Here is a 26072-nt window from a genome sequence, read left to right as displayed (position 1 = left end):
CTCCAGAGGTCCCAGGTTCGATCCTGCCCGGTGTCTGTGGGCATTACACATACACATTCACATGCACACACATACCCACAGATGTGCACGTGAACCCTACCTAAGCCTTTGCAGAGCTGGGAAGGTTGGTGTAACCACTCCATTCAGTTGGCTTAGAGAAGAACTCAGGGGATTTCTCCTCTGCAAGGCCCAGCCCTTCATCAACACACAGAGGCCGGCACCCAGCCCCAGGAATGGGTTCAGGGCTGCTGTGACCCCACCGGGCCTGTTCAGGTGCTGGCTCTGCTGGCCATACCCCTGTACCGTGTCCCCCAAACCTCCTCTCCAGCTGAGCGCTGGGGACAGGTCTGGGCTGTGTAGAGGGTTGGAGATCCTGGTATCATTCATGGGCTCCTGTTCCACTGCCCGTTGGATCTTCCAGCCCTCTGGGGCTGAGTGGGCAGGAGGCTGCTGATGGAGCATGATGGGGGCAGGGGGCTGGTGATGGGACATGGCGGGGAGCAGGAGGCTCGTGGGGGACGGGGGGGGGTGAAGGTGGCAGGCTGCTGACCTTGAAGCGGCTGTTGAGGTTGTGTCTGGTGAGCAGCTCAAAGACAATGGTGCGCAGGGCATGGTCCTCCGTCACTCTGTTCAGCGCAAACACATCGAAGCACCACAGGTCCAGGGTCTGTGGGGGAAAGGCAGAGCGGAAGTCACATCTCCGCCCCATGCAGCAAGGCCAGCAAGGGACAGGCAGCTTGGCTCAGAGCAGGCCCGTGGCAGGCAGGGGGAGCACAGCCTGAACTAGGCTCGGAGGAGCTGGCACAGGGCTAGGCTGGGTCCCATTCCAGGTAGCAGAGTTACATCCAGGTGGCATTTGAAACACCCTGTATCTAGCACGGGCAGCATGAGCTGTGAATGGGTGCAGGGGCAATGACCTAGAGAAGCAGGAAGGGGAGGGGCACCGACACCCCAGCTAAGGGTAGGAGGAGGTTATGCCTGTGGTTGTGGGGGCCCTGTCCATCAGCCTGGCACAGCGCTGCCCAGCCGATACAAGCAGGCCCATGGTGGGCATGTCACAGGAAGAGGTGATGGGGATTTTCAGGTGCTGAGAGGGGACAGGGCTAGTGTGACACGGCGGGGCTGGGCCGAGTGACCCCTCCCAAATGAAGGGCATAGTGATGCAGCCTTCGCAGGGCCAGCTTTGGCTCTGCCAGCACGGGACAGAGTCATGCTTGGCTCTGATGGCCGCAGGGAAATGGGCGAGCAGCACAGAGGATGCCAGGTGCCGCTGGCTGCAGCCTCTGCCCCCATGGGAGCCATCACCCCTTGCGGGTTCAGGGGCATGGGGAGCAGCAGGCACCTCCCCGTCATTACCTTCAGGCAGTTGATGACAGAGGTGGAGTAGTTAGGCCCCACAGCTGTGTACGTCCGGCGGAACATCCTGCAAGGAAAGGGAGCAGCAGGTGGGACTGGGCCCTGCTCCCCATTTGCCAGAAGAGGCCGTTAAGGCAGGTAGCCAGCCCAGTGAGGCAGATCGCCTGCCATGTGAGGGGAGGGGTGTGTGTGATCCTGCTCGACCCTTCCTCAGAGCACTCAGCAGATGTTCAGCCTCATTCTCCACTCCCACACCCAGTGTGGGGAGCATCCCCGGGCATAATATGGGAAACTGAGGCACAGAGAGGGGCGGTGACTGGACTATCTCCCTTCCCAGAGCCAGGAATGGAACCCGGGAGTCCGTCTTCTTGCTCCCCGACTCTAACCACTAGATACCACTCCCCTCCCAGAAAGTCCTGGCTCCCAGTCCCCATGCTGAAACCACCAGATCCCAGTCACCTCCCAGATCCAGGAATAGAACCTAGGAGTCCGGTCTTCCAGCCCCCTCTACCAGGCAGGGAGCTTTCTCCTTACATGCCAATACAGCACCCTGCAAACTCCCCATATACAACCCCCGCCATGCCCCCTCTGCCCCCAGCTCCGAACCTCTCGACGAAGATGCCGGCCTGAACGGCGTGGACGATGCTGCGGAACTTGGGCTTCTCCTCGGAGCGTCGGCCCTTAGCGCGGGTCTGCTGGGTGAAGGTGGAGGCCAGCCAGTCCCGCACCTCCGACGGCACCGCATCCGACTTGATCTCCTGCAGCTCATCCTCTGTGTCCAGGATTTGCCTGAAACAGAATCTGCCAGTGAACCGGGAATGGACACACACCACCCCCCACACTCCACCTCTGTACACTCACCCCTCATATGCCCCTATCAGCACAGCCCTGTGCCCTATACATGCCATGTGCCATCTACAATATATCCCTGTCAGCATGGCATCCCATCGCCTTTATGTCCTCCTCCTTTATACCCCTGTCAGCATGGCATCCCTCCCATCCCCTATATGTCCTCCTCCCATATGCCCCTGTCAGCATGGCATCCCATCCCCTATATGTCCTCCTCCTATGTGCCCCTGTCAGCATGGCATCCCATCCCCTGTATGTCCTCCCCCCATATACCCCTGTCAGCATGGCATCCCATCCCCTATAGGTCCTTCTCCCATATACCCCTGTCAGCATGGCATCCCATCCCCTATAGGTCCTTCTCCCATATATCCCTGTCAGCATGGCATCCCGTCCCCTATGTGATGCTGGCATATCTCATGCCAGCACATGTCAAGGCCCCCATGACTCAACTGAACACTGACAACTGCGTAGCTGGAACCAGTCTGGCTCACTTGTGTGTTGTATTATTAAAATAGGTATTCGAATTGTATGAATGTTTAGACTTTATGAAATGCTTGTGTCATAACTATAAAGGGAAGGGTAATAGCTGTCCTGTGTACAGTACTATAAACTCCCTCCTGGCCAGAGACTCCAAAATCCTTTTCCCTGTAAAGGGTTAAGAAGCTCAGGTAACCTGGCTGGCATCTGACCTAAAGGACCAATAAGGGGACAAGATACTTTCAAATCTTGGGGGGGGAAGGCTGTTGTTTGTGTTCTTTGTTTGGGAGTGTGTTCGTTCTCGGGACTGAGAGGGACCAGACATCAATCCAGGTTCTCCACATCTTTCTAAACAAGTCTCTCCTATTTCAAACTTGTAAGTAAATAGCCAGGCAAGGCGTATTAGTTTTCCTTTGTTTTTCTCAACTTGTAAATGTACCTTTTACTAGAGTGTTTATCTTTGTTTGCTGTACTTTGAACCTGAGACTAGAGGGGAATCCTCTGAGCTCTTTAAGTTTGATTACCCTGTAAGGTTAATTTCCATACTGATTTTACAGAGATGATTTTTACCTTTTTCTTTAATTAAAAACCTTCTTTTTAAGAACCTGATTGATTTTTCCTTGTTCAAGATCCAAGGGGTTTGGATCTTGATTCACCAGGAGTTGGTGGGAGAAAGGAGGGGGATGGTTAATTTCTCCCTGTTGTAGATCCCAGGGGGGTTGGAACTGTATTCACCAGGAGTTGGTGGGAGGAAGGAGGGGGAATGGTTAATTTCTCCTTGTTTTAAGATCCAAGGGGTTTTGGATTTGTATTCACCAGGGATTTGGTGAAGGTTTTTCAAGGTTTCCCAGGAATGGAATCCATTGAAATGGTGGCAGCCAAACCAGAGCTAAGCTGGTAGTTAAGCTTAGAAGTTTTCATGCAGGCCCCTACATTTGTACCCTAAAGTTCAAAGTGGGGATCCAGCCTTGACAGCTTGTGAGTTGCTGCAGCATTAATCTCACTTACAGCATCTGTATCCCATTTGGTCTGTAACTGTAAATCATCAGACTGGAGAGAAGCATTAAGGAGAGTGTAAATACAAGTCTCTAACAGGAGGTGTTAGCTCCTGCCCAACTAAGGAGGCTGTGATAAATGAAGCGGGGGGGGGGGGCTGCTCCCTTTTATGGACACCCAGCTAGCCAGTTAGCTATAAAGTCCCTCTTGGTGGCTGTTCTCTGCGTGCTTTACCTGTAAAGGGTTAACAAAGTCCCCCAGGTAAAGGAAAGGGAGGGGCACCTGACCAAAAGAGCCAGTGGGAAGGCTAGAACTTTTTAAAATGGGGGAAAACTTCCCCTTTGTCTCTGTTATTGTTCTCTGGGAAAGAGGGGAACAGTTAGCAGTTATGCTATGAGAAGCTTTAAGCCAGGTATGCTGTCTTGGGATGCATTAGGTGAGGTATATCTAGTAGGGATAAGGAGGTCCTGCTTCCGTTGTACAAGGCGCTGGTGAGACCTCATTTGGAGTACTGTGTGCAGTTCTGGTCTCCCATGTTTAAAAAAGATGAACTCAAACTGGAACGGGTGCAGAGAAGGGCCACTAGGATGATCAGAGGAATGGAAAACCTGTCGTATGAAAGGAGACTAGAGGAGCTTGGGTTGTTTAGTCTGACAAAGCGAAGGCTGAGAGGGGATATGATTGCTATCTTTAAATATATTAGAGGGATTAACACAAGGGAGGGAGAAGAATTATTCCAGTTTAGTACTAACGTGGATACGAGAACGAATGGATATAAACTTGCCGTGGGGAAGTTCAGGCTAGAAATTAGACGAAGGTTTCTGACCGTCAGAGGGGTGAAATATTGGAACGGCCTTCCGAGGGAAACGGTGGGGGCGAGGGACCTGTCTGGTTTTAAGATTAAGTTAGATAAGTTTATGGAGGGAATGGTTTAATGGTAAAACATAGTAGTCAAGGAAAACCAAGCAATGGTAGGTAAATAGCATAATGGCTAAAAGGGGTCAGGATGGAGACTCTTGCCTATATGCTCGGGGTCTTACTGATCGCCATATTTGGGGTCGGGAAGGAATTTTCCTCCAGGGCAGATTGGCTGAGCCTCTGGAGGTTTTTCGCCTTCCTCCGCAGCATGGGGCAGGGATCTCTAGCAGGAGGGTCTCTGCGGATTGAAGTCACTAATAACTGGATTGGGGACTTCAGCAGCAGAGTCCAGGGAAGGGGTGGGGACGGTTTTATGGCCTGCAGCATGCAGGGGGTCAGACCAGATGATCATAATGGTCCCTTCTGACCTTAAAGTCTATGAGTCTATGAGTCTATGAGAGCATACCTAGAACTACTTATTTGGAACCCCCAAATGTATAAGTAGATCAGGAATGTTTAGAAAGACGCGATTAGGTTTAGCTCTGTTTATTTCTTATGGCTAGTGGACTCCTCTGTGCTAACCCCCGATGCTTTTGTTTGCTCGTAACCTTTAAGCTGAACCTCAAGAAAGCTATTTTGGGTGCTTAGCCTAAGTTCGAGATGTTTTTCTTTCTTTTTGTTTTTAATAAAATTTACCTTTTTTAAGAACAGGATTGGATTTTTGTGTCCCTAAGAGGTTTGTGCATATGTTGTTTGATTAGCTGGTGGCAACAGCTGATTTCCTTTGTTTTCTTTCTCAGCTCTTCCCTGGAGGGGGGTGAAAGGGCTTGAGGGTACCCCACAGGGAGGACTTCCCAAGTGCACCTTTCTGGGTCCCAAGGGGTTTTTTTGCACTTGGGTTGTGGCAGCATCTACCCATCCAAGATCAGAGAGAAGCTGTAAACTTGGGAGTTTAATACAAGCCTGGAGTGGCCAGTATTAATTTTTAGAATCCTTGCGGGCCCCCACCTTCTGCACTAAAAATGCCAGAGTGGGGGATCAGCCTTGACAGAGGCCCATCAACACCGAACATCAGAGGACAAAAGGCTTTGCTGATCGCTCTCCCCCACCATGAAGAGGAGCCATGCAAGTGAATTCCTCCCAACAGCTGAATATACAACTCGATGCAGAAAGGGGAAAGAAATAAAAAGTGCTAACAAGGAGGAATTGTAACTTTTATACTGCTTGGACTCTTAGAGGCAAGGATTGATAGGCAAAAGATCCCCAGCTTCTTAGCCTGGGTTAGCCCAAAAGGACATATGAGCTTGCATATTAAAGAACAGAGGGGTAGCCGTGTTATTCTGAATCTGTAAAAAGCAACAGAGGGTCCTGTGGCACCTTTAGGACTAACAGAAGTATTGGGAGCATAAGCTTTCGTGGGTGAATGCCCACTTCATCAGACGCAAGTAATGGAAATCTCCAGAGGCAGGTATAAATCCGTATGGAGATAACGAGGTTAGTTCAATCAGGGAGGGTGAGGTGGTCTGCTAGCAGTTGAGGTGTGAATACCAAGGGAGGAGAAACTGCTTCTGTAGTTGGCTAGCCATTCACAGTCTTTGTTTAATCCTGATCTGATGGTGTCAAATTTGCAAATGAACTGGAGCTCAACAGTTTCTCTTTGGAGTCTGGTCCTGAAGTTTTTTTGCTGTAAGATGGCTACCTTTACATCTGCTATTGTGTAGCCAGGGAGGTTGAAGTGTTCTCCTACAGGTTTTTGTGCATTGCCATTCCTGATCTGACTTGTGTCCATTCATCCTCTTGCGTAGTGACTGTCCAGTTTGGCCAATGTACATAGCAGAGGGGCATTGCTGGCACATGATGGCATATATAACATTGGTGGACGTGCAGGTGAATGAGCCGATGATGTTGTAGCTGATCTGGTTAGGTCCTGTGATGGTGTTGCTGGTGTAGATATGTGGGCAGAGTTGGCATCGAGGTTTGTTGCATGGGTTGGTTCCTGAGTTAGAGTTGTTATGGTGCGGTGCGTGGTTGCTGGTGAGAATATGCTTAAGGTTGGAGGGTTGTCTGTGGGCGAGGACTGGCCTGCCTCCCAAGGTCTGTGAAAGTGAGGGATCATTGTCCAGGATGTGTTGTAGATCATCAGTGAAATAACTCTTATTTCCTTTCCCTAGGTTATAAATCTGTATATAGTTTATTATAGGCTTGGCTACAAGTCTTGTCTTTGGTGTGAGATCTAAGGTGCTACTGACCTGGGGTAAGTGGCTGGTTCTTTGGGACTGGGAGTAACCTGACTATTGCTGTGATCCTTGGTGTAAGGGAACATCTGTCACAAAGACAGGCTCACCTGCGTGGCAAGACAGATCAGAGTATGCAGGGGGACTGTCTGTGACTCCGAGGTTAGGCTGTTACATTGCCTGAGGAGTTTATACTTGATAACTGATTGGTGAAATCTAAGCACAGAACTCTCAAATAATTTGGGGGTTGTGTCCTGGTTCTTAACAGTCTGCCCACAGGCTGGTACTCATGCTCTTGAGCTGCTGCAGGACAGCTTGACACCCTATACACTTCCCCTCCATCTCCCAGGCAGCACAGCACCCTGTTCCCTATACACACCCCTATCAGCACAGCACCCTGTCCCCTATGCACCCCCCCACACACCCCTGTCAGCACAGCACCCCATCCCCCATATACTCTCCCTCCATATGCCCCATCAGCACAGCATCTCATCCCCTATGCATCCCACCCACACTTGTCAGCATGGCACCCCATCCCCTATACATCCTCCCCAGGAGGGAGTGTCCCCCATGCACCCCCTAGTATCCCCAGGGGACACTATGGGGCAGGCACACCCCAGCCTACCTGGTCTCATCAATGTAGACGGCCTCTAGCAATGAAGCTGTGTACTCCAGGTTCTTCTTTAGTTCCACGATGTTCACCTCGCCATTCTCCAGCTGCTTCACCATGTACCTCAGCCTGCAAAACAGGACAGACCTGGGTCACCCTTTGCCTGTGCCAGCACCCCCTGCCTGCCACAGGGGGAACTGCTGCCTGGATCCGTCAGGGCTGGTGCACTGCCCTTCCCCCAGCACACACACACGCTGTCACGGCCCTGGCACTCACTGACTCCTACCAGCCCACACAGGGACAGCAAGAGCCCTGCTCACCTGCCGAAAGGGAGGCCCTTGGAGCTGGTATCTGAGCCACATTGGCTACAACAGGAGCAACAGACTCCCACTGTTGCACACACACCAGAATCAGCAGTGGAGCTAGAGCCTGGAGCTTCAACTCCAGGGCCCAGCGAGCTGGGGAGTCGCTTTGCCAGGGAGGGCAGTTAGCAGCCAGCTCCCACCCTGGAGGCCTGTTGTCCTGCTTCTGCTGCCAGCATAGATGTGTGTCTAGATGCAGCACAGACGTTCATTCCAAGACATAGATGCCTTGGTTTTGCCCTAGGGCTAAGCATCGGTGCTGGGCTGAGAACCCATCAGCTTGTCTCACCCAGCTCTCCAACGGAGCAGCACTATCAGCTACTAGCACACTGCTCTCCCTATGTACGGCCATATAAACCTCAGGGGAGCTTGCTTATCGAATGCAGTGACCCCTCACCCACACCTGCTGCAGAGGAAGGTGCAAGAATCCCGAAGCAGGCAGATGTGTGGTAATCTGCCCCAATGGAGGGCTCATCCCAAGTCTGACCAGTTACAGGTCAGCTAATGCCCTGAAACGGGAGGTTTATCTCCCTTCAAACACTGTTTGCATCAGCACAAAGCCTGGCAGTTTGGGAACCACGCGCTCAATGGGATTCTGTCTTTCTGTGCGCCGCCCCTTTAAAATTTTCTGGCATTTGTTGCCATCTGCTAGAGAGTCTGCTGCCATTCTGTGCTCTGATCAGTGCAGACTGTTACAGAAATTGCACGTACACATGCACAAGTGTTCTGAGAGTGAAAGAGTAAGCATCAGAGGACTTTACTTTTGTGTTTTTTTCTCTTATTTTATTACTTTCCTTTGATCTAAAATGAAGGTGATTCCAAATGTAAATACAAATAGATTCTGCCCAAGCTTTAGGGGTGGTTTGAAGGGGAAACAAAGTTAACAGATTGGAAAATTCCCATGCAATGGATTTTGTTTGCAGTGGGACCAGTCAGGATCTTTGTTTTGGCAAAGTGAGAGCTTTGCTTCGGCAGAGTCAAGAACCTAGAAATCCCTTGTCATTTGGGCTAGTGCAGCGGTTCTCAAACTGTGGGTCAAGACCCCAAAGTGGGTCGCGAGTTCATTTTAATGGAGTCGCCAGGGCTGGCGTTAGACTCGCTGGGGCCCAGGGCAGAAAACCAAAGCCTGAGCCCCGCAGCAATTTAGTTTGGTGGAACCCCTTGTGGTGTGGGGACGTATAGTCATTTTTGTTGTCAGAAGGGGGTCACAGTGCAGTGAAGTCTGAGAACTGCTGGGCTAGTGCACGGGAATAATGGAAGTGAAATTTAGAACGGGAGTTGGCTGCCTAAACACCTTTAATAATCTGGGCCAAAGTGAATCAGAGCAATGTTGCAGAATGGCCAAGCCTCCAGCATTCATAAATCAGCTCTCAAAAATCACGAGATTGGCTTTACAAGTCTGGGATTTTTAAAAAATGAAATTTCGGAACATTTTTTTGTCTGGTTGAGGACATTTAGATCACCCTCGGGTCACAGTTTCAAGATTTTCTCAATCATGACGGAGAGAAATATTTTTTTAAAATAAAAGCTGATATTCTCACATGATCACTTGACTCCAGCAGCTGGAGCTTTAAGAACAATGAATACCATGAGACTCAAGATAAAATCACTTGCATTGGCAGCACCAATTTTGTTTCACTTTCCCAGCTGAGTGAAGTGCAAAACGAAGCAAAGTTAATCAGCAGCAAAGTAAATTAGACTCGTCAAATTCATCCTGTTTAATTATCTCAGGTTGAAATTGTTTTAAATAGGATTCCCATCCAGCTAATTACAGTAACAAACATCAGATTCAGACTTCAAGGCCGCCTGGGTTATAACATCAGGCTTAAATTGCCATGGATTTGGGGTAATTCCCTTTTTCAGAGCCTGACTTGAAACACCTGGGGCCTGATTTACACATGAAGCTAGGAACCCCCAGTTCCCCTTGGCTTCAGCTGGAGATTTGGGGGTTGAGCAGAGCATCCCTACAAATCAGGCCCCGAGGTGGGGCCTTCCAAACCAGCAGCCCCTTTTTAAATGTTTGGCATTCACTGTGAAATGCCTCACGGGGCTGATTACTGCCTACGCCCTGTGCAGTGATTGACACCAGAGCGAAGGGCGTTCTGAGATGGTGCATTTCACACCCAGGATGTGCCAGTGCAAATGACATGCACAGGGTTATACTCTGGGCCCCGTATGGTCTTGGGTTTTATGCAGTTTTTATTTCCTACTCGCGCTCTCTGGTGATAGTGTTACTCTACAGCTTGAACCAATAGTCACGATCGAGGTAAGAGCTAGGAAAAATAGGAATAGATCTTTATCTTTGCAGTGGCTCTTTAAACCACCCTGATCCTCCTTTGATGGATGGCAGTGAAGCTCTCTCTGTCTCTCTCACACAGGCACACACTCCCCTACCTCCCTAAATTACTCCTCCTCAGATTAGGAGATGTCACTCACTTGGAGTTTCTTTAAATCAAAGCCTCTTTCTTGTGCTAATTGAGTTTCCCAAAGAAGGGGGCTGCCTCTCTGGTTTGTATTTCACAGGCAGGAAGGGACTGGTTTGTGTGCTTATCTAAGGAAGCCATCCATGCCCTGACTACCAAGGGAGCTGGAATTACACACTGAAAGAATTCCCAGCTGTATGCTCAAAGGCCAGTGGGTCTGCGCTCCCAGCTAGGCATCTACCCTGCTGGGACTGTATGGGGGAGGGGTGCAGGCTCCTTGCCAGCTGCTCTCTAAACTGTTGACTGTTCAGTTCACTGTTCTAGCCGAAGCTGCAGCAGGCCTGCGGGCGGATCTGTCCCAACGGGGCTGGGGTTTTCTCCTTTGCTGTTACATTTACGAGAGTGATGCAGTGAGGCGTCGAGGCAGGCCCAGCCAGCATGTTGCTGAGAACTTGCATCTTGGATTGGGCTAGAGCAGGGGTAGGCAACCTATGGCACACGTGCCGAAGGTGGCACGCGAGCTGATTTTCAGTGGCACTCACACTGCCCGGGTCCTGGCCACTGGTCCGGCCTGGGGCTCTGCATTTTAATTTAATTTTAAATGAAGCTTCTTAAACATTTTAAAAACCTTATTTACTTTACATACAACAATAGTTTAGTTCTATATTATAGACTTATAGAAAGAGACCTTCTAAAAACGTTAAAATGTATGACTGGCACGCGAAACCTTAAATGAGAGTCAATAAATGAAGACTCAGCACACACTTCTGAAAGGTTGCCGACCCCTGGGCTAGAGGGAACCATAGGTTCTGTCTGCAGCCAACAGCCTCAGTACAGTGTGAGCCTGGATGACTCTGCTCCTGCCAGGGCCAGCTCCAGGGTTTTTGCCGCCCCAAGCGGCAAAAAAAAAAAAAAAAAAGCCGCAATCGCGATCTGCGGCAGCAATTTGGCGGGAGGTCCTTCACTCGGGAGTGAGCAACCATCCGCCGAATTGCCGCCGAACAGCTGGACGTGCTGCCCCTCTCCAGAGTGGCCGCCCCAAGCACCTGCTTGGCAAGCTGGTGCCTGGAACCAGCCCTGGCTCCTGCCATCAGCGCATCAGGCTCCTGCAGGCAGGGCTGCCGGGGGGAGGGGGGGAAGTGGGGCAATTTGCCCTAGGCCCCGGGCCCCGCAGGGGCCTCCACGAGAATATAGTATTCTATAGTATTGCAACTTTTTTTATGGAAGAGGCCCCCGAAATTGCTTTGCCCCAGGCCCCCTGAATCCTCTGGATGGCCCTGCCTGCAGGCGGGATTTGTGCTTATCTAACCCACCACTCTGGATGGCCCTTTCCCCCCAGTGTGGCTAAGCCACATAGAGGCTGGGGAGCCGGCTGCAGCCTTGGATAACGGAGCAGGGCCTGGGCAGTTAGTGGCCTGTGCTTTTAGAGGTGCCATGTTCTATGTCTGCTGCTCACAACCCTCTTCCTCACACTCAGGCAGCGACAGCACCTTGAGCCGCGGGGACAAGTGGCCTCTTGGAGGGACTGGCGCATACAGCCAGGGCCCCATGAGAACAGACTGCAGCTGGCAGGTCAGTGCAGCTCAGCAGGCAGCAGCACAGTCTATCTCGGAGCTCAGTGAGGCCCCAGAGCAAGCCCACTCCCCTGCAGCTCCCCAAAAAACCCCAGCATCCCAGGTAGGGCTGCTACCTGCCTGGTTTTCACACTGCCATGCTGGCTACCAGTGACAAGATTTAATGTGCTATGCAGCTACTGCTGGGAGCAGGGCTAGCACCTGCTAAGTCCTACCCCGAGGGCCAGGCCCTCAACCTGCCAAAACCTCGGCAGCTCCTCTTGGAGTTGGGGTCCAGGAGCGAGGCTCACCAGCAGGGAGGAGTGAAGAGCGGGGAATGGGGTTGTGGAGGCCGGAGCTCCTGGGAGGGGATAGTTGGGGGCTCCTAGGAGCTGGTGGGCACAGGGGCTTTTGGGGGAAAATTAGCTATAGTTGGCACTAGGATCCTTTTTGTTGGTGTGGGGGTGGCCTGTGGCCATTTTTTCTGCCTCTTGTCTTGGAGATGGCAGTCCTAGTCCCAGGGTCTCTGCTGGGGTTTGCCCTGTGGCCTGATTTCCAGCCCTAGGGACTGAAGATGGGCCTGGGCACAGAACAGCATGGCTGCAGGCTATCCAACCTGATCCCCACAGACCCAGGGTTGGGGGCAGCTCTGCCTCTGGGGCCCTATTTGAATCTTAGCTTCTTTGTTGAGACAGCCAGCAGTAGGTATGGCTTCATGATGGGGGTAAAAACTCACCAGCTCATTTCACCGGTCAGTCCCAAACTTGGTTGGATTTGGTGTGAATCGTGCCTGGCCCATGAGCTGCCCCTGAGAATACTGGCCCCCTTTGTGACCAGGCACCTGGTGAATCACACAGAGACACCGTGCCGCAACAAGCTGTGAACCGAAACACACACCCGCTGCACCCTGGCCGCTGATGGCATCCCAGAGCTGAGTCCACCTGGAGTCATTCAGAGGCAACGTAACAATACTGATAGAGGGAAATGAGACCTGGCTCCCATTCGAATACAAGGCTGGAATCTGATTGAGGAGCCCTCTTAATGCCATTTATATGATGAACAGCCTCTGATGGCTTTTCAGTTGCCAGCAATTGGATTAACGCCTCCGTATTCAATCAGAAATCCGCTCTGCCCTGACAAGGAGCACACAGGCACATGTGCATGCACACTGCATACAAGAGGCGCACATGCATGCACACGCGCGCGCACACACACACACACACACACAATTATTTTGCTCTCCAGTCACGTGGCGTCAGTTTGAAAGCGGTCATGCAGAAGAACATGAAGCGCGGGGAGGACAGCAGCACCGCCTGCACCGTCCTCTGGGGCAAGGAGTGCGGGCTCTGCTGGCAAAGGAGGAGCCTTGAAATCAGCAAGGTCACCATGCAAGTCCCACACCCTGCAGCACCCATCACTGCTCTGTGAGGAATGATACACCGGAGCTAGAATCCCGCTTGCCCCCAGGAAGCCCCTACGTGGGGGGAGGCACTTTCAGACTGACAATAAGGCGTCTATTCCACTGCCCTCTGCTGCTTCCCAGGTCTCTCCCTGCCCTGCTGTCTACAGAGCCCCAGCCAGCACCTGCCCCTTCTCCTCCGAAACTGCATGGGGGCTGGGAGCTTCAGGCTGGGAATGGACCGCATGGATTCTCCAGAACAGACTGGGAGCCTTCGCTGCACCTGGGCATTCACGCGCCCGGCAAATGATAGAGGGGATTGTCTGTACCCAGCCCCAGCCAATCCTAGCAGCACTGTGGCCCTGCAGGCTTCCCATGACAGCCAACAGCAATGCCTGACTTCATAGCACAGCCACAGCAGAGCTTGGAGAGTGCTGTCTAGTGGTCAGAGCACAGGGCTGTATAGCCGTCTGAACAGCCAGGTACCACAGTGATGGGTGAGACAGATGTTTCTGAGGGAGCAGGATATCTGCCACCCTAACAGCCTCTTGCTAGTTGAGGGCAGCTAGAAGTCAGTCTGCTTCTCCAGCCTCGCTGTTGCCATGTCACCTATTACAATAGCAATCACAATAATTACCGAAATACTTATTTACATTCCATTACATGTCAAAGGCGTGGCGTTCTCGTTAGGCTCGAAATGAGCCAGAAGCTCTGACTGAAAGCAATGGAGAATTCCCCTGCCCCTGCCCAACTGGGAACCATGGGAGCTGCTGGGTGCTGAGCACTTTTGAAAATATGGCCCATAGTGTCTTTCACCCAGAGTCCCACAGGCATTTTGCACAATCACTGCAAATTCCAGACAGAAAATACTTCACCCAGCACTGAACTACAGCCGCTTCTGCATGACAGCCGAGAGGAAGAAATGACAATGGCTCTTCATGACTTTGGCAGGGCTGGCCTCGTGATTTGCAAGGCCCCAGGCTGCTGGCAGGTGTGTGTGTGCGCATGTCGATGGCTGTGTGCGTACACAGGGAGGGGTGTCTGATCTCAGACAGCAAAGACAGATTTTTTAAAGGTATTTATTTGCCTACAGATGCAGGGGTCTCCGAGTGGGTTTGCAGAAGTGCCTAGGTGCCTAGCTCCCACTGAAATAAAAAACACTTTTGAAAACCCTATTAGGCACCTACCTGCATCTTTAGACATCTAAATACCTTTCAAAATCTGGCCCTACGTTGCCCCCAGGGCCTTGCATAAGGGAAGATGGGGAGGCCAGCCGCATCGCTCTCGGTCCCACTGCAGGGGAAGGGGCTTGTCCGGTTCCTTGTCTGCTCAGGGTGACAGCAATGGTTCCATGAGGACAAGCTCAGACTATGCAGAACAAAAGCTTCGTGGAGTACCCAGAACCAGCTGCACTGCATTCACACAGTCATCTCGACACCTCTGTGATTTCCCTCCGCGGTAGGGTTGCCAACTTTCTAATTCCAGAAAACCGAACACCATTCAGAGCCAGTGCTGGGGGTGGGGGTAGTGTGCGGAGTCCCATGGCTGCCCTGCCAAGGAGTCGAACCTGCTGCTGGTCACTTCTGGGGCGCAGCACAGTGTCAGAACAGGTAGCGACTAGCCTGCTTTAGCTGGGCAGCACCGCCAATGGGACTTTTAATGCCGCAGAGTGAGAGATTGGGACTAGGGGCGGAGAAGCCGCAAGACGCCGCGTCAAACCAGTGGTGAGCTAATCCCTGGATGAGCCACAAGGAAGCGCCTCAGCCATGAGTGAAGCAACCCCCGTGACACCTGGGCAGAGGCCTGAACATCACTTGAGTCCTCCGGGTTACATGGTGCCAAGGCCTGGAGCTAGGGCTGGATTTAGGGACAGGAGACCTAGGTGACCGCCTGGCGTGCTGGACTTGGGGGGCACTGGGCTTGGGGGGCTGTTTTTGTTGTTAGCGACAAAAGGGAAAATAGAATGTCTGAGGTAAAATGTTTCAGGTATTTCCTATGTGGATTCCTTTTCCACTAATCTCCTAGAATGTTCCGGACGTTTGTAGAACCTCGTGGAACCTTCCAGACTTTGAGAACGACATTTTTCTTGCTTTTATATGCTTATATATCGCATGAATAAGTACAGATTTAAAGCTCCTAGTGTTCAAATGTATCATCTTATATGAGAGGGATCAATCATGCATGCGAATTGTGCATCAAAGTCATGAAATGGGCTACAAATGCAATAAGAAATAAGGTATTCAAAAGTTTACCAAATGGGGGGGGGGGGGGGGCGGAAGATGCTACTTGCTTGGAGCACCATTTCGTCTCGGGCCGGCCCTGCCTGGAGCTGCCACCCACAGGGGGCCGGGGTCGGTGTGACATTGCATTCCATATGCTTTTATGAAAATATGCTAATGAGTGTGAATATAATGTAACTGGAATATGCTTCATGCAAAAGGTCTCTTGTAAGGTATCATTACAAAGCTTATAATCTACCGAGTGTGGTCATCCTATTTGGATGAATGAATCATTCTTGTATCTCAAACTAGGAATATAAAATATAACTCCGAGGTCCTATTGTAGTTATGCAAAGTGTGCGCCATTAATGGTGGTTTAGAATCTTGATGGCTCCCATCAACTAGGACAATTGACTGTAGATGGCTCTGTTTACTTGCAAGCTTTCCTGTGAGTCAGGCCGGGAAGAATGAAGGCTTGGGGTCTTACAGGATTATGTGACCATGTCACCTGGTACTGGAATCCATCTTAAACCTGGTGCTTTTCCATTTAGAAGCAGGGGTGGCGACCCAAAGAGACAAAAGATTCCTGCCTTGTGCCAAAGTTATATAGGGGGTGAAACAGAACAAAGGGGGCCACAGTCATAAGAAATCCCCTAGCTACCACCTGAGCTGGAACAAGGACTGTATCAGGGGAAAGGATTGCACCCAGACTAGAAAGGAGTCTAGTCTCTGAAAGAAACTTATTGGAACATCTCTGAGGGTGAGATTTATCTGTATTCAGTTTCCTACTGTATTAGCTTAGACTTGCATGTTTTTGTTTTATTTTGCTGGGTAACTTACTTTGTTCTGTCTGTTATTACTTGGAACCACTTAAATACTACTTTTTTTACTTAATAAAATCACTTTTTGCTTATTATTGAACCCAGAGTTATTGACAAATACATGGGGGAGCAAACAGTTGTGCATATATCTCTATCATAGACTATCAGGGTTGAAAGGGACCTCAGGAGGTCATCTAGTCCAACCCCTTGCTCAAAGCAGGACCAATTCCCAACTAAAGCATCCCAGCCAGGGCTTTGTCAAGCCTGACCTTAAAAACTTCTAAGGAAGGAGATTCCACCACCTCCCTAGGTAACCCATTCCAGTGCTTCACTACCCTACTAGTGAAAAAGTTTTTCCTAATATCCAACCTAAACCTCCCCCACTGCAACTTGAGACCATTACTCCTTGTTCTGTCATCTGGTACCACTGAGAACAGTCTAGATCCATCCTCTTTGGAACCCCCTTTCAGGTAGTTGAAAGCAGCCATCAAATCCCCCCCTCATTCTTCTCTTCTGCAGACTAAACAATTCCAGTTCTCTCAGCCTCTCCTCATAAGTCATGTGCTCCAGCCCCCTAATCATTTTTGTTACCCTCCGCTGGACTCTTTCTCATTTTTCCACATCCTTCTTGTAGTGTGTAGTACTCCAGATGAGGCCTCACCAATATCGAATATAGGGGAACGATCATGTCCCTCGATCTGCTGGCAATGCCCCTACTTACACAGCCCAAAATGCTGTTAGCCTTCCTGGCAACAAGGGCACACTGTTGACTCATATCCAGCTTCTCGTCCACTGTAACCCCTCGGTCCTTTTCTGCAGAACTGCTGCCTAGCCATTCGGTCCCTAGTCTGTAGCAGTGCATGGGATTCTTCCGTCCTAAGTGCAGGACTCTGCACTTGTCCTTGTTGAACCTCATCAGGTTTCTTTTGGCCCAATCCTCTAATTTGTCTAGGTCCCGCTGTATCCTATCCCTACCCCACTACCCTCCAGCGTATCAACCACTCCTCCCAGTTTAGTGTCATCTGCAAACTTGCTGAGGGTGCAGTCTACGCCATCCTCCAGATCATTAATGATGATATTGAACAAAACTGGTCCCAGGACTGACCCTTGGGGCACTCTGCTTGATACCGGCTGCCAACTAGACATGGAGCCATTGATCTCTACCCGTTGAGCCCGACGATCTAGCCAGCTTTCTATCCACCTTATAATCCATTCATCCAATCCATACTTTTTAACTTGCTGGCAAGAATACTGTGGGAGACTGAATCAAAAGCTTTGCTAAAGTCAAGGAATAACACATCCACTGCTTTCCCCTCATCCACAGAGTCAGTTATCGCCTCATAGAAGGCAATTAGGTTAGTCAGGTAAGACTTGCCCTTGGTGAATCCATGCTGACTGTTCCTGATCACTTTCCTCTCTTCTAAGTGCTTCAGAATTGATTCCTTGAGGATCCTATCAATGTTATAGAGGGCGGACAATTTATGAATTTACCCTGTATAAGCTTTATACAGAGTAAAATGGATTTATTTGGGGTTTGGATCCCATTGGGAGCTGAGTGTCTGGGTGCTAGAGACAGGAGCACTTCTTAAGCTGTTTTCAGTTAAGTCTGCAGTTTTGGGGGGACGTGGTTCAGACCTGGGTCTGTGTTTGTAGCAGGCTAGCGTGTCTAGCTCAACAAGACAGGGTACTGAAGTCCCAAGCTGGCGGGGAAAACGGGCTCAGAGGTAGTCTCAGCACATCAGGTGGCAGTCCCAAGTTGGTTTCTGTGACCCAACCCATCACACTTGGGTAACCCACAATGAACAGAATCACAAGGATCCAGGTCTGCCCACACAGAATTCACAAATGGGAGAAGTGTCCAGGTCTCAGTAATCTCCCCAGCGCTGCAGACTCCTAGCAGCCAGCAAGGCCTCTCCGGGAACAGAGGGCAGCCCTGCGCGGCTTAACCAGGATGATTGGAATTAAACAAGCTCATAAAACAATTACAGGAGCAAAGAGAAGGGCTGTTTAGTGCCAAGCAATGTTACTGCTTCTCTGCCAGCCTGCAGGCCCAGAGCAGGAAATTCTGCTGCCATCCAGACAGCATCCCAGGCTGCTCAGTGGGGAAAAATGTCCATCGATCAGAGATGTAAATGGAGTTAGAGATCCTCCCTACCTTGATGGTCTTGGCTTAGAAACTGTGGCCACAGGCATCACTGAAATGCCTCACAGAGAGCGTGAGATTGCTATGGTGCATCTCACTCACCCCTGGAACACGGGAACTGCCATATGGGATCAGACTCCAGAGTCCAGCTGGGTTATTCCAATGTCCTGACTCCAACAGGCCCTGCACCAGATGCTGCAGAGAAAGGTGTGAGGACCTCGCAGTGGCAGATGGCGGATAATCTGCCCCCCATTAAGGTTTCATCCTAGTCTCTAATAGCTAGCGATCAGCTGAAGCCCTAAAGCAAGTGGTTTAATTGCCCTTCCAGAATGTTTGTCGTCATTAATGATGATAACCTGGAATAGTTTTGTTATTCTAGAAATGTCCAATCCCTGTTTGAATCTTGCTAAGTTCTTGGCCTCATGACTTCCTGTGGCAGGGAGTTCCACAAGCTAGTCACATATGTGAAATGTGCATCATCTGCATTGTCTTTCCAACCCCTCCTCCAAACCCCTCTCTGCCACAATGCCTGCAAAAACCTTGACAACGGCTACGCAGCTGGTAGGCTGCGACCACAGACTGTCATGCTTACCAGGATCCTCTCATTGTTCCCTTATGCTCCCCGTCTGCCTCTCTGTATCCACCTGTTGTGTCTTGTCTTAGGGTATGTCTACACTATGGGATTAATCCGAATCTATATAATTCGAATTTGGGAAACAGATTGTATAAAGTCGAATGTATGCAGCCACACTAAGCACATTAATTCGGCAGTGTGCGTCCATGTTCCGGGGCTAGCATCGATTTCTGGAGCGTTGCACTGTGGGTAGCTATCCCATAGCTATCCCATAGTTCCCACAGTCTCCCCGCCCATTGGAATTCTGGGTTGAGATCCCAGTGCCTGATGGGACAAAAAACATTGTCGCAGGTGGTTTTGGGTACAGCCTCACCCCTCCCTCCCTCCCTGCATGAAAGCAACAGACGGCAGACAACCATTTCGCGCCTTTTTTCCTGGGTGAACACTGCAGACTCCATACCACGGCAAGCATGGAGCCCGCTCAGCTCAAGACAGCAGTCATGAACATTGTAAACACCTCGCGCATTCTCGTGGAGTTTATGCTGAGCCAGGACCAGAAAAATGAGGCGAGGAGGCAGTGGCGGCGGCAGCGCAGCGACAAGCGTGATGAGGACATGGACACGGACACAGAATTCTGTCAAACCGCGGTCACTGGTGCTTTGGAGATCATGTTGTTAATGGGGCAGGTTCTATCCATAGAACGCCGATTCTGGGCAAGGGAAACAAGCACAGACTGGTGGGACCGCATAGTGTTGCAGGTGTGGGATGATTCCCAGTGGCTGTGGAACTTTCGCATGCATAAGGGCACTTTCATGGAACTTTGTGACTTGCTGTCCCCTGCCCTGAAATGCCAGAATACCAAGATGAGAGCAGCCCTCACAGTTGAGAAGCGAGTGGCGATAGCCCTGTGGAAGCTTGCAACGCCAGACAGCTACCGGTCAGTCGGGAATCAATTTGGAGTGGGCAAATCTACTCTGGGGGCTGCTGTGATGCAAGTAGCCAAAGCAATCACTCAGGTGCTGCTACGAAAGGTAGTGACTCTGGGAAATGTGCAGGTCATAGTGGATGGCTTTGCTGCAATGGGATTCCATAACTGTGGTGGGGCGATAGGTGGAACCCATATCCCTATCTTGGCACCGGAGCACCAGGGTACCCAATACATAAACCGCAAGGGGTACTTTTCAATGGTGCTGCAAGCACTTGTGGATCACAAGGGACGTTTCACCAACATCAATGTGGGCTGGCCAGGAAGGGTTCATGACGCTCGCGTCTTCAGGAACACTACTCTGTTTAAAGGGCTGCAGCAAGGGACTTACTTTCCGGACCAGAAAATAACCGTTGGGGATGTTGAAATGCCAATAGTTATTCTTGGGGACCCAGCCTACCCCTTAATGCCATGGCTCATGAAGCCATACACAGGCAGCCTGGACAGGAGTCAGGAGCTGTTCAACTACAGGCTGAGCAAATGCAGAATGGTGGTAGAATGTGCATTTGGCCATTTAAAAGGTCGCTGGCGATCGTTACTGACTCGCTTAGACCTCAGCCAAACCAATCTCCCCATTGTTATTTCTGCTTGCTGTGTGCTCCACAATCTCTGTGAAAGTAAGGGCGAGACCTTTATGGTGGGGTGGGAGGCTGAGGCAAAGCGCCTGGCTGCTGATTACGCGCAGCCAGATACCAGGGCGATTAGAAGAGCACACCAGGAAGCGCTGTGCATCAGAGAAGCTTTGAAAACCAGTTTCATGACTGGCCAGGCTACAGTGTGAAATATCTGTTTGTTTCTCCTTCATGAAAACCCACCCCGTTTATTGACTCATTCGCTGTAAGGAACCCACCCTCCCCCTTCTCCCAGCTTGCTTTCAAACCAAATAAAGTCACTATCGTTTAAAAATCATTTATTCTTTATTATTAGATTATAAAAAGAGGGAGGGAACCCGGGTGGGGTTTTGGAGGAGGATCGGTGGGAAGGAAAAGGCCACTAAAAAAAGGTTAAAAAAATGACAGCCTTTTGCTTGGGCTGTCTACTGGGGTGGAATGGGAAGATGTACGGAGCTTCCCCTCCCTCCCCCCCCGCGTTCTTACACGTCTGGGTGAGGAGGCTATGGAACATGGTGAGGGGGGAGGGGAGTTATACAGTGGCTGTAGCGGCACTCTGTTATCCTGCTGCCATTCCTGAAGCTCCACCAGATGCCGGAGCATGTCTGTTTGCTCACGCAGCAGCCCCAGCGTTGCATCCTGCCTCCTCTGATCTTCCTGCCGCCGCCTCTCATCTCGAGCGTCTCTCCTCTCCTCACGTTGGTCCCTCCTGTCCTCACATTGGTCCCTCCTGTCCTCACGTTCACTGGCTTCTTTCCTATACTTTGAAACCGTGTCCTTCCACTCATGCAGATGAGCTCTGTCACTGCGGGTGGATTCCATGATTTCTGCGAACATCTCGTCTCGCGTCTTCTTTTTCCGACGCCTTACCTGTGATAACCTTCGGGATGGAGGAGGGAGGCTTGAAGAATTTGCAGCTGCTGGAGGGAGGGAAAAAAGGAGAGAATTTTTTTAAAAGATACATTTTGCAGAACAATGCTTATACTCTTTCACGGTGACCAACACTATTCACATTACATAGCACATGTGATTTCTGTGCAAGGTCGCATTTTGCCTCTTAATATTGAGTGCCTGTCGCTTTGCTGTTAGAGATCACAGACGCAGGTCCGGGCAACAGAATTCGGCTTGCATGCGGCCATGGTAAGCCATTGTCTTTCGGCTTCTGCGCCCTCCTTTCCCACATACCAAGCAAAGCCCGTTGAGTGCTGCGGTTTTCCTGTTAACATTCAACAGCAGAAAACAAACTAACCACCCCCCTCATCCAATTCTCTGGATGATCGCTTTATCCCTCCCCCCGCCGCATGGCTGGTATCAGGGAAGATCCCTGCAGGAACCAAACTAACACCCCCCACCCCGCCATGAATTTTCTGGGATGATCGCTTTACCCCTCCCCCCACCGCGTGGCTGGTATCAGGGAAGATCCCTGCTAGCCAAACGTGAAAAGCAGGGCCGGCTTTAGCAAGAGCGGGGCCCGATTCCTGGGAGCGGGGCTTGCTACAAGCCCCGCCCCCAGGAATCAAGCTGCGCTCCGGCTGGGGTTGCCGGGCTTGGGTCCGACCCGGAGCCACGCCGCGGGGGCCGGGCCGGGGCCAGGCCGGAGCCGCGCTGCGGGGACCGGGCTTGGGTCCGACCTGGAGCTGCGCCGCGCCGCGCCGCGGGGACCGGGCCAGGGCCGGGCCGGAGCCGCACCACGGGGACCGGGCCGGGGCTGGGCCAGAGCCGCGCCGTGGGGACCGGGCCGGGGCTGAATCGGCCTAAAGCCGGCCCTGGTGAAAAGCTCTGGGCCAATTCCCCCCTCCCTGCGCTTGGCTAACTGCAGGGAAGGATTTCTTTTCAGCCACAGGCAAACAGCCCAGTAGGAACTGCCACCTCTGTCCCCTTAATTAAATTCCCGTATTTCAACCAGGTTACCATGAGCGATATCACTCTCCTGAGGATTACACAGAGAGATAAAGAACGGATGTTGCTTGAATGCCAGCAAACACCGGGACCATACGCTGCCGGGCTTTGTCATGCAATGATACCAGATTACTTGCTGCAAGCATGGCGCGGTCAAGTGTCCTACCATGGAGGACAGAATAAGGCTGCACTGCCCAGAAACCTTGTGGCAAGGCTTTTGGAGTACCTCCAGGAGAGCTTCATGGAGATGTCCCTGGAGGATTTCCGCTCCATCCCCAGACACGTTAACAGACTTTTCCAGTAGCTGTACTGGCTGCGAATGCATCCCAAGTCCTCAGGGCAAAGTAATCATTAAAAACCCTTGCTTTTAAAACAAGTTTTATATTTTAAAAGGTAAACTCACCTGAGGTCCCTTCCATGGGGTCGTGGTCTTGGATACTGGGTTGGGAGGGTACTTCAGTCAGGCTGAGAAAAAGATCCTGGATGTTGGGGAGAACGGAGTGCTGGGTGCTCTCCGCAAGCTCATCCTCCTCCTCCTCTTCCCCGTCCGCAGAATCCTCAGGTGTAGCTGATGAGATTATCCCCACCTCGGAATCCATGGTCAGAGGTGGGGTAGTGGTGGCGGCTCCCCCTAGAACTGCATGCAGCTTGTCGTAGAAGCGGCATGTCCGCGGCTCTGACCCGGACCGACTGTTTGCCTCCTTTGTTTTTTGATAGGCTTGTCTGAGCTCCTTGACTTTCACGCGGCACTGATCTGAGTCCCTATTGTGGCCTCTCTCCATCATGCCCTTGGAGATTTTTTCAAAAGTTTTTGCATTTTGTCTTTTTGAACGAAGTTCTGCTAGCACTGAATCCTCTCCCCATATAGCGATCAGATCCAGTACCTCCCGTACGGTCCATGCTGGTGCTCTTTTTCGATTATCGGCCTGCATGGTTACCTGTGCTGATGAGCTATCTGTGGTCACCTGTGCTCTCCACGCTGGGCAAACAGGAAATGAAATTCAAATGTTCGCGGGGCTTTTCCTGTCTACCTGGCCAGTGCATCCGAGTTCAGATTGCTGTGCAGAGCGGTCACAATGGTGCACTGTGGGATAGCTCCCAGAGGCCAATACCATCGAATTGCGGCCACACTAACCCTAATTCAAAATGATAAAATCGATTTTGGCACTACTCCGATCGTCGGGGTGGAGTACAGAAATCGATTTAAAGAGCCCTTTATTTCGAATTAAATGGCTTCATTGTGTGGACGGGTGCAGGGTTAATTCGATTTAACGCTGCTAAATCCGAATTAAAGTCGTAGTGTAGACCAGGCCTTTGACTGTAAACTCTTAGAGGTAGGGGCCATATCTGTCAGGTGGTGCTGGGCTCGTAGGCGCTACCACCATACAGATAACAAATAAGAACAATACCACAGTGGATGGCTAGATTGATCTCACCCCCAGGTGCTGCTCTGAGTGGTCTCGGGTACAGCTTGTGTCTCGGGTACTTGTGTCCAGCCCCGGAGCACCCACAGATTCGGTGCCTATGCCTGATGGGTCTACAGTAGGAGAATTCAGCCCTACCTAAGATTCCCCAGTGGTGGAAGCTGCAGCTTTAGACAGGGCTCAGAGCACAGGGCCACCATGCTCAGAATACCTCTGCCCCATTTCAGAGCCTGGGGGGCTAGGTGTGTGCATGGAAGGGGGATGTGTCTGAGCCAGCAGGGGCTGGGATGCAGAGGGGTGAGGCACCCTGTGGGATTCTGAGCCGGGAGTAGGGGGAGTGACAGGGAGGAGTGGAGTCAATTGGGGAATGAGGGCAGATATGGGAGAGCAGGGGGGGATGGTGGTGTAAGAGCTGGATTGTAGAGGGAAGGTTGGGACTAGGAATGAGCAGTGAAGGGGTTGACAGCAGGGATCCATGTTTGCAGTACAAGCAAGTGTCCCAGTTTTCCTTCCTGAAGGGGGTGGGGGAGCCTCCCTCTGCCCAGCTCTAACTAGCTTCCTGTGTCCAAGCAAAACACTTCCCTTGATACACACAAACACACCCACACAAACACACACACATGTGGCACCCTAGTTTTACAATATGAAAATGGGATCAACCTGAAGGAGGGGTAGCCGGGGGGATCTGGCCACCTGCAGCCCCACCAGGCATCACCGTCACATTCACTGGCGCAATGCTGAATGTGGTTTGTCCTGGTCTGAGCTGGCAGCTTGACCGTGAGTCACGCAGCACGATTGCTGAGAAGTGGATACAGACTAACATGGCTGCTACTCTGAAACCCAAAATAATCCCTGGGGCCCAGCTGGATTTAAAAATTGCCAGTGATGGAGACTTCTCCACGGCCCTAGGTAAGCTTCAACTTCTATGCATAGGAATTGTGTTAAACCTTTCTCTGCTAGATTGAAGAGCCCATTATTACATATTGTTCCCCATTTAGGTACTTATAGACTGTAATCACGTCACCCCTTAACCTTCTCTTCCTTAAACTAAATAGACTGAGCTCCTTGAGAGACAAGGTGGGGGAGGTAATATCTTTTATTGCCCCAACTTCTGTTGGTGAGAGAGAAGCTTTCGAGCTGCACAGAGCTCTTCTTCAGGGAGGGGAAACGTGCCCAGAGTGGCACAGCTAAATACAAGATGGAACAGATTGTTTAGCACAAGTAGTTAACACATATTTCAAGAGATCATTCAAGGTGAAGTGGCCTGTTATCACCTCTCCAGTCACGCGGGGTGGGGGTATTAGTGGGTTATAGATTGTTGTAATATGCCATAAATCCAGTGTCTCTAGTCAGTCCAGGATTTGTAGTGTCTAGCAAAGTTATGAATTTGCTCCCTGGCTCTTTTAGGGGACTGAGTGAGGAACTAGCTTTGCTCCTCCAGGGCCAATGATAAACCCCTGGATCCAAACACCTCTGGGTGTGTGGACAGCCCACATCTGGAGTGTCCCTTAATGGCTCTCTGTGTCTTCAAGGCAGTGTCTAATTCTGCCTGGATTAACCCTCTGCACATGCAGAGAGGAGCAAATATTAGTGGAGCTGGGGGTGCATTAGCACCCCTGCCAGCCAGGCACCCATGCATGCGAATAAACAACCTGGGCCAGCGGTGTCCCACTGCTCACGGAGGCGGGGACGCGGGTGATGCTGCTTGAATGACCACATTTCAACTTGACAGCCCTGTGATCTAGACTCGCTGGCCTGAAAATATCCCTCACTGGCTGTCGATTCAGCCTCCCCTCCTGGGCAATTTAAACAGCAACACTATAATCTTGCCCAACTATCTTTTCAATTAGCCAGGAAGGTGGCTGCTGAGAGGCAAAGCGGAGGAAGAAGAAAAACATCATCAGCTTTCAAAGCCAGGAGCAAGGGCAAACTCAAGGAGACAATTTGCAAGAGAACACTCTTGTCTCTGAGATGCTCCTGCTGTGGGACCCGCCCTGTGCCCCGGCTGCTTGCCAACCAAAGACCCATGTAGTCAGCCCCCCAACTCTGCTCATGCTTCATCTGCAGTTCTGAGACATTTCTGGGCTCACAGGAAGCACTCAGCAATTCTAACCCCAGGGCGTTTCTCATGAGTGGAAGCTTGCTTGGCATCACTCCATGAGTGGAAGCTGCCTGACAGTCCATTTCATGGGAAATTTCAACACTTCGAAGATTGTCTTCATTCCATTTTGGACCCAACCCAAATATTTGCAGCATTTTCCATGAAACAGAAGTTCGCA

At 51.1% G+C, this 26072-nt stretch overlaps 2 protein-coding genes across 10 annotated transcripts in view; both read right to left on the bottom strand.

The window, feature by feature from the left end:
• PDE1B (phosphodiesterase 1B) overlaps window positions 1-26072 on the bottom strand; it is a 147745-nt gene that overhangs the window by 20160 nt on the left and 101513 nt on the right. For all 9 annotated transcript variants that reach the window (XM_042858930.2, XM_065576064.1, XM_065576063.1 and 6 more), the window contains 4 exons: window positions 7396-7509; window positions 1963-2145; window positions 1357-1423; window positions 551-667 (listed from right to left, as the gene is read on the bottom strand). In XM_042858930.2, coding sequence (XP_042714864.1) covers window positions 551-667; window positions 1357-1423; window positions 1963-2145; window positions 7396-7509 — 481 coding nt within the window. The remainder of the gene's footprint in view (window positions 1-550; window positions 668-1356; window positions 1424-1962; window positions 2146-7395; window positions 7510-26072) is intronic.
• On the bottom strand, window positions 20758-23505 carry LOC135977080 (myb/SANT-like DNA-binding domain-containing protein 2). The gene is made up of 2 exons (XM_065576069.1): window positions 22773-23505; window positions 20758-21390 (listed from the first exon to the last, which is right to left on the bottom strand). The coding sequence occupies exons 1-2, from the start codon at window positions 23299-23301 to the stop codon at window positions 20864-20866; spliced, it is 1056 nt and encodes a 351-aa protein (XP_065432141.1). The 5' UTR covers window positions 23302-23505; the 3' UTR covers window positions 20758-20863.

The sequence above is a fragment of the Chrysemys picta genome, chromosome 22 (genome assembly GCF_011386835.1).
Source record: "Chrysemys picta bellii isolate R12L10 chromosome 22, ASM1138683v2, whole genome shotgun sequence".
Lineage (NCBI taxonomy): Eukaryota > Metazoa > Chordata > Testudines > Emydidae > Chrysemys > Chrysemys picta.
The sequence above is the reverse complement of the archived record's forward strand: the minus strand, read 5'-3'. Positions and strand labels throughout refer to the sequence as shown.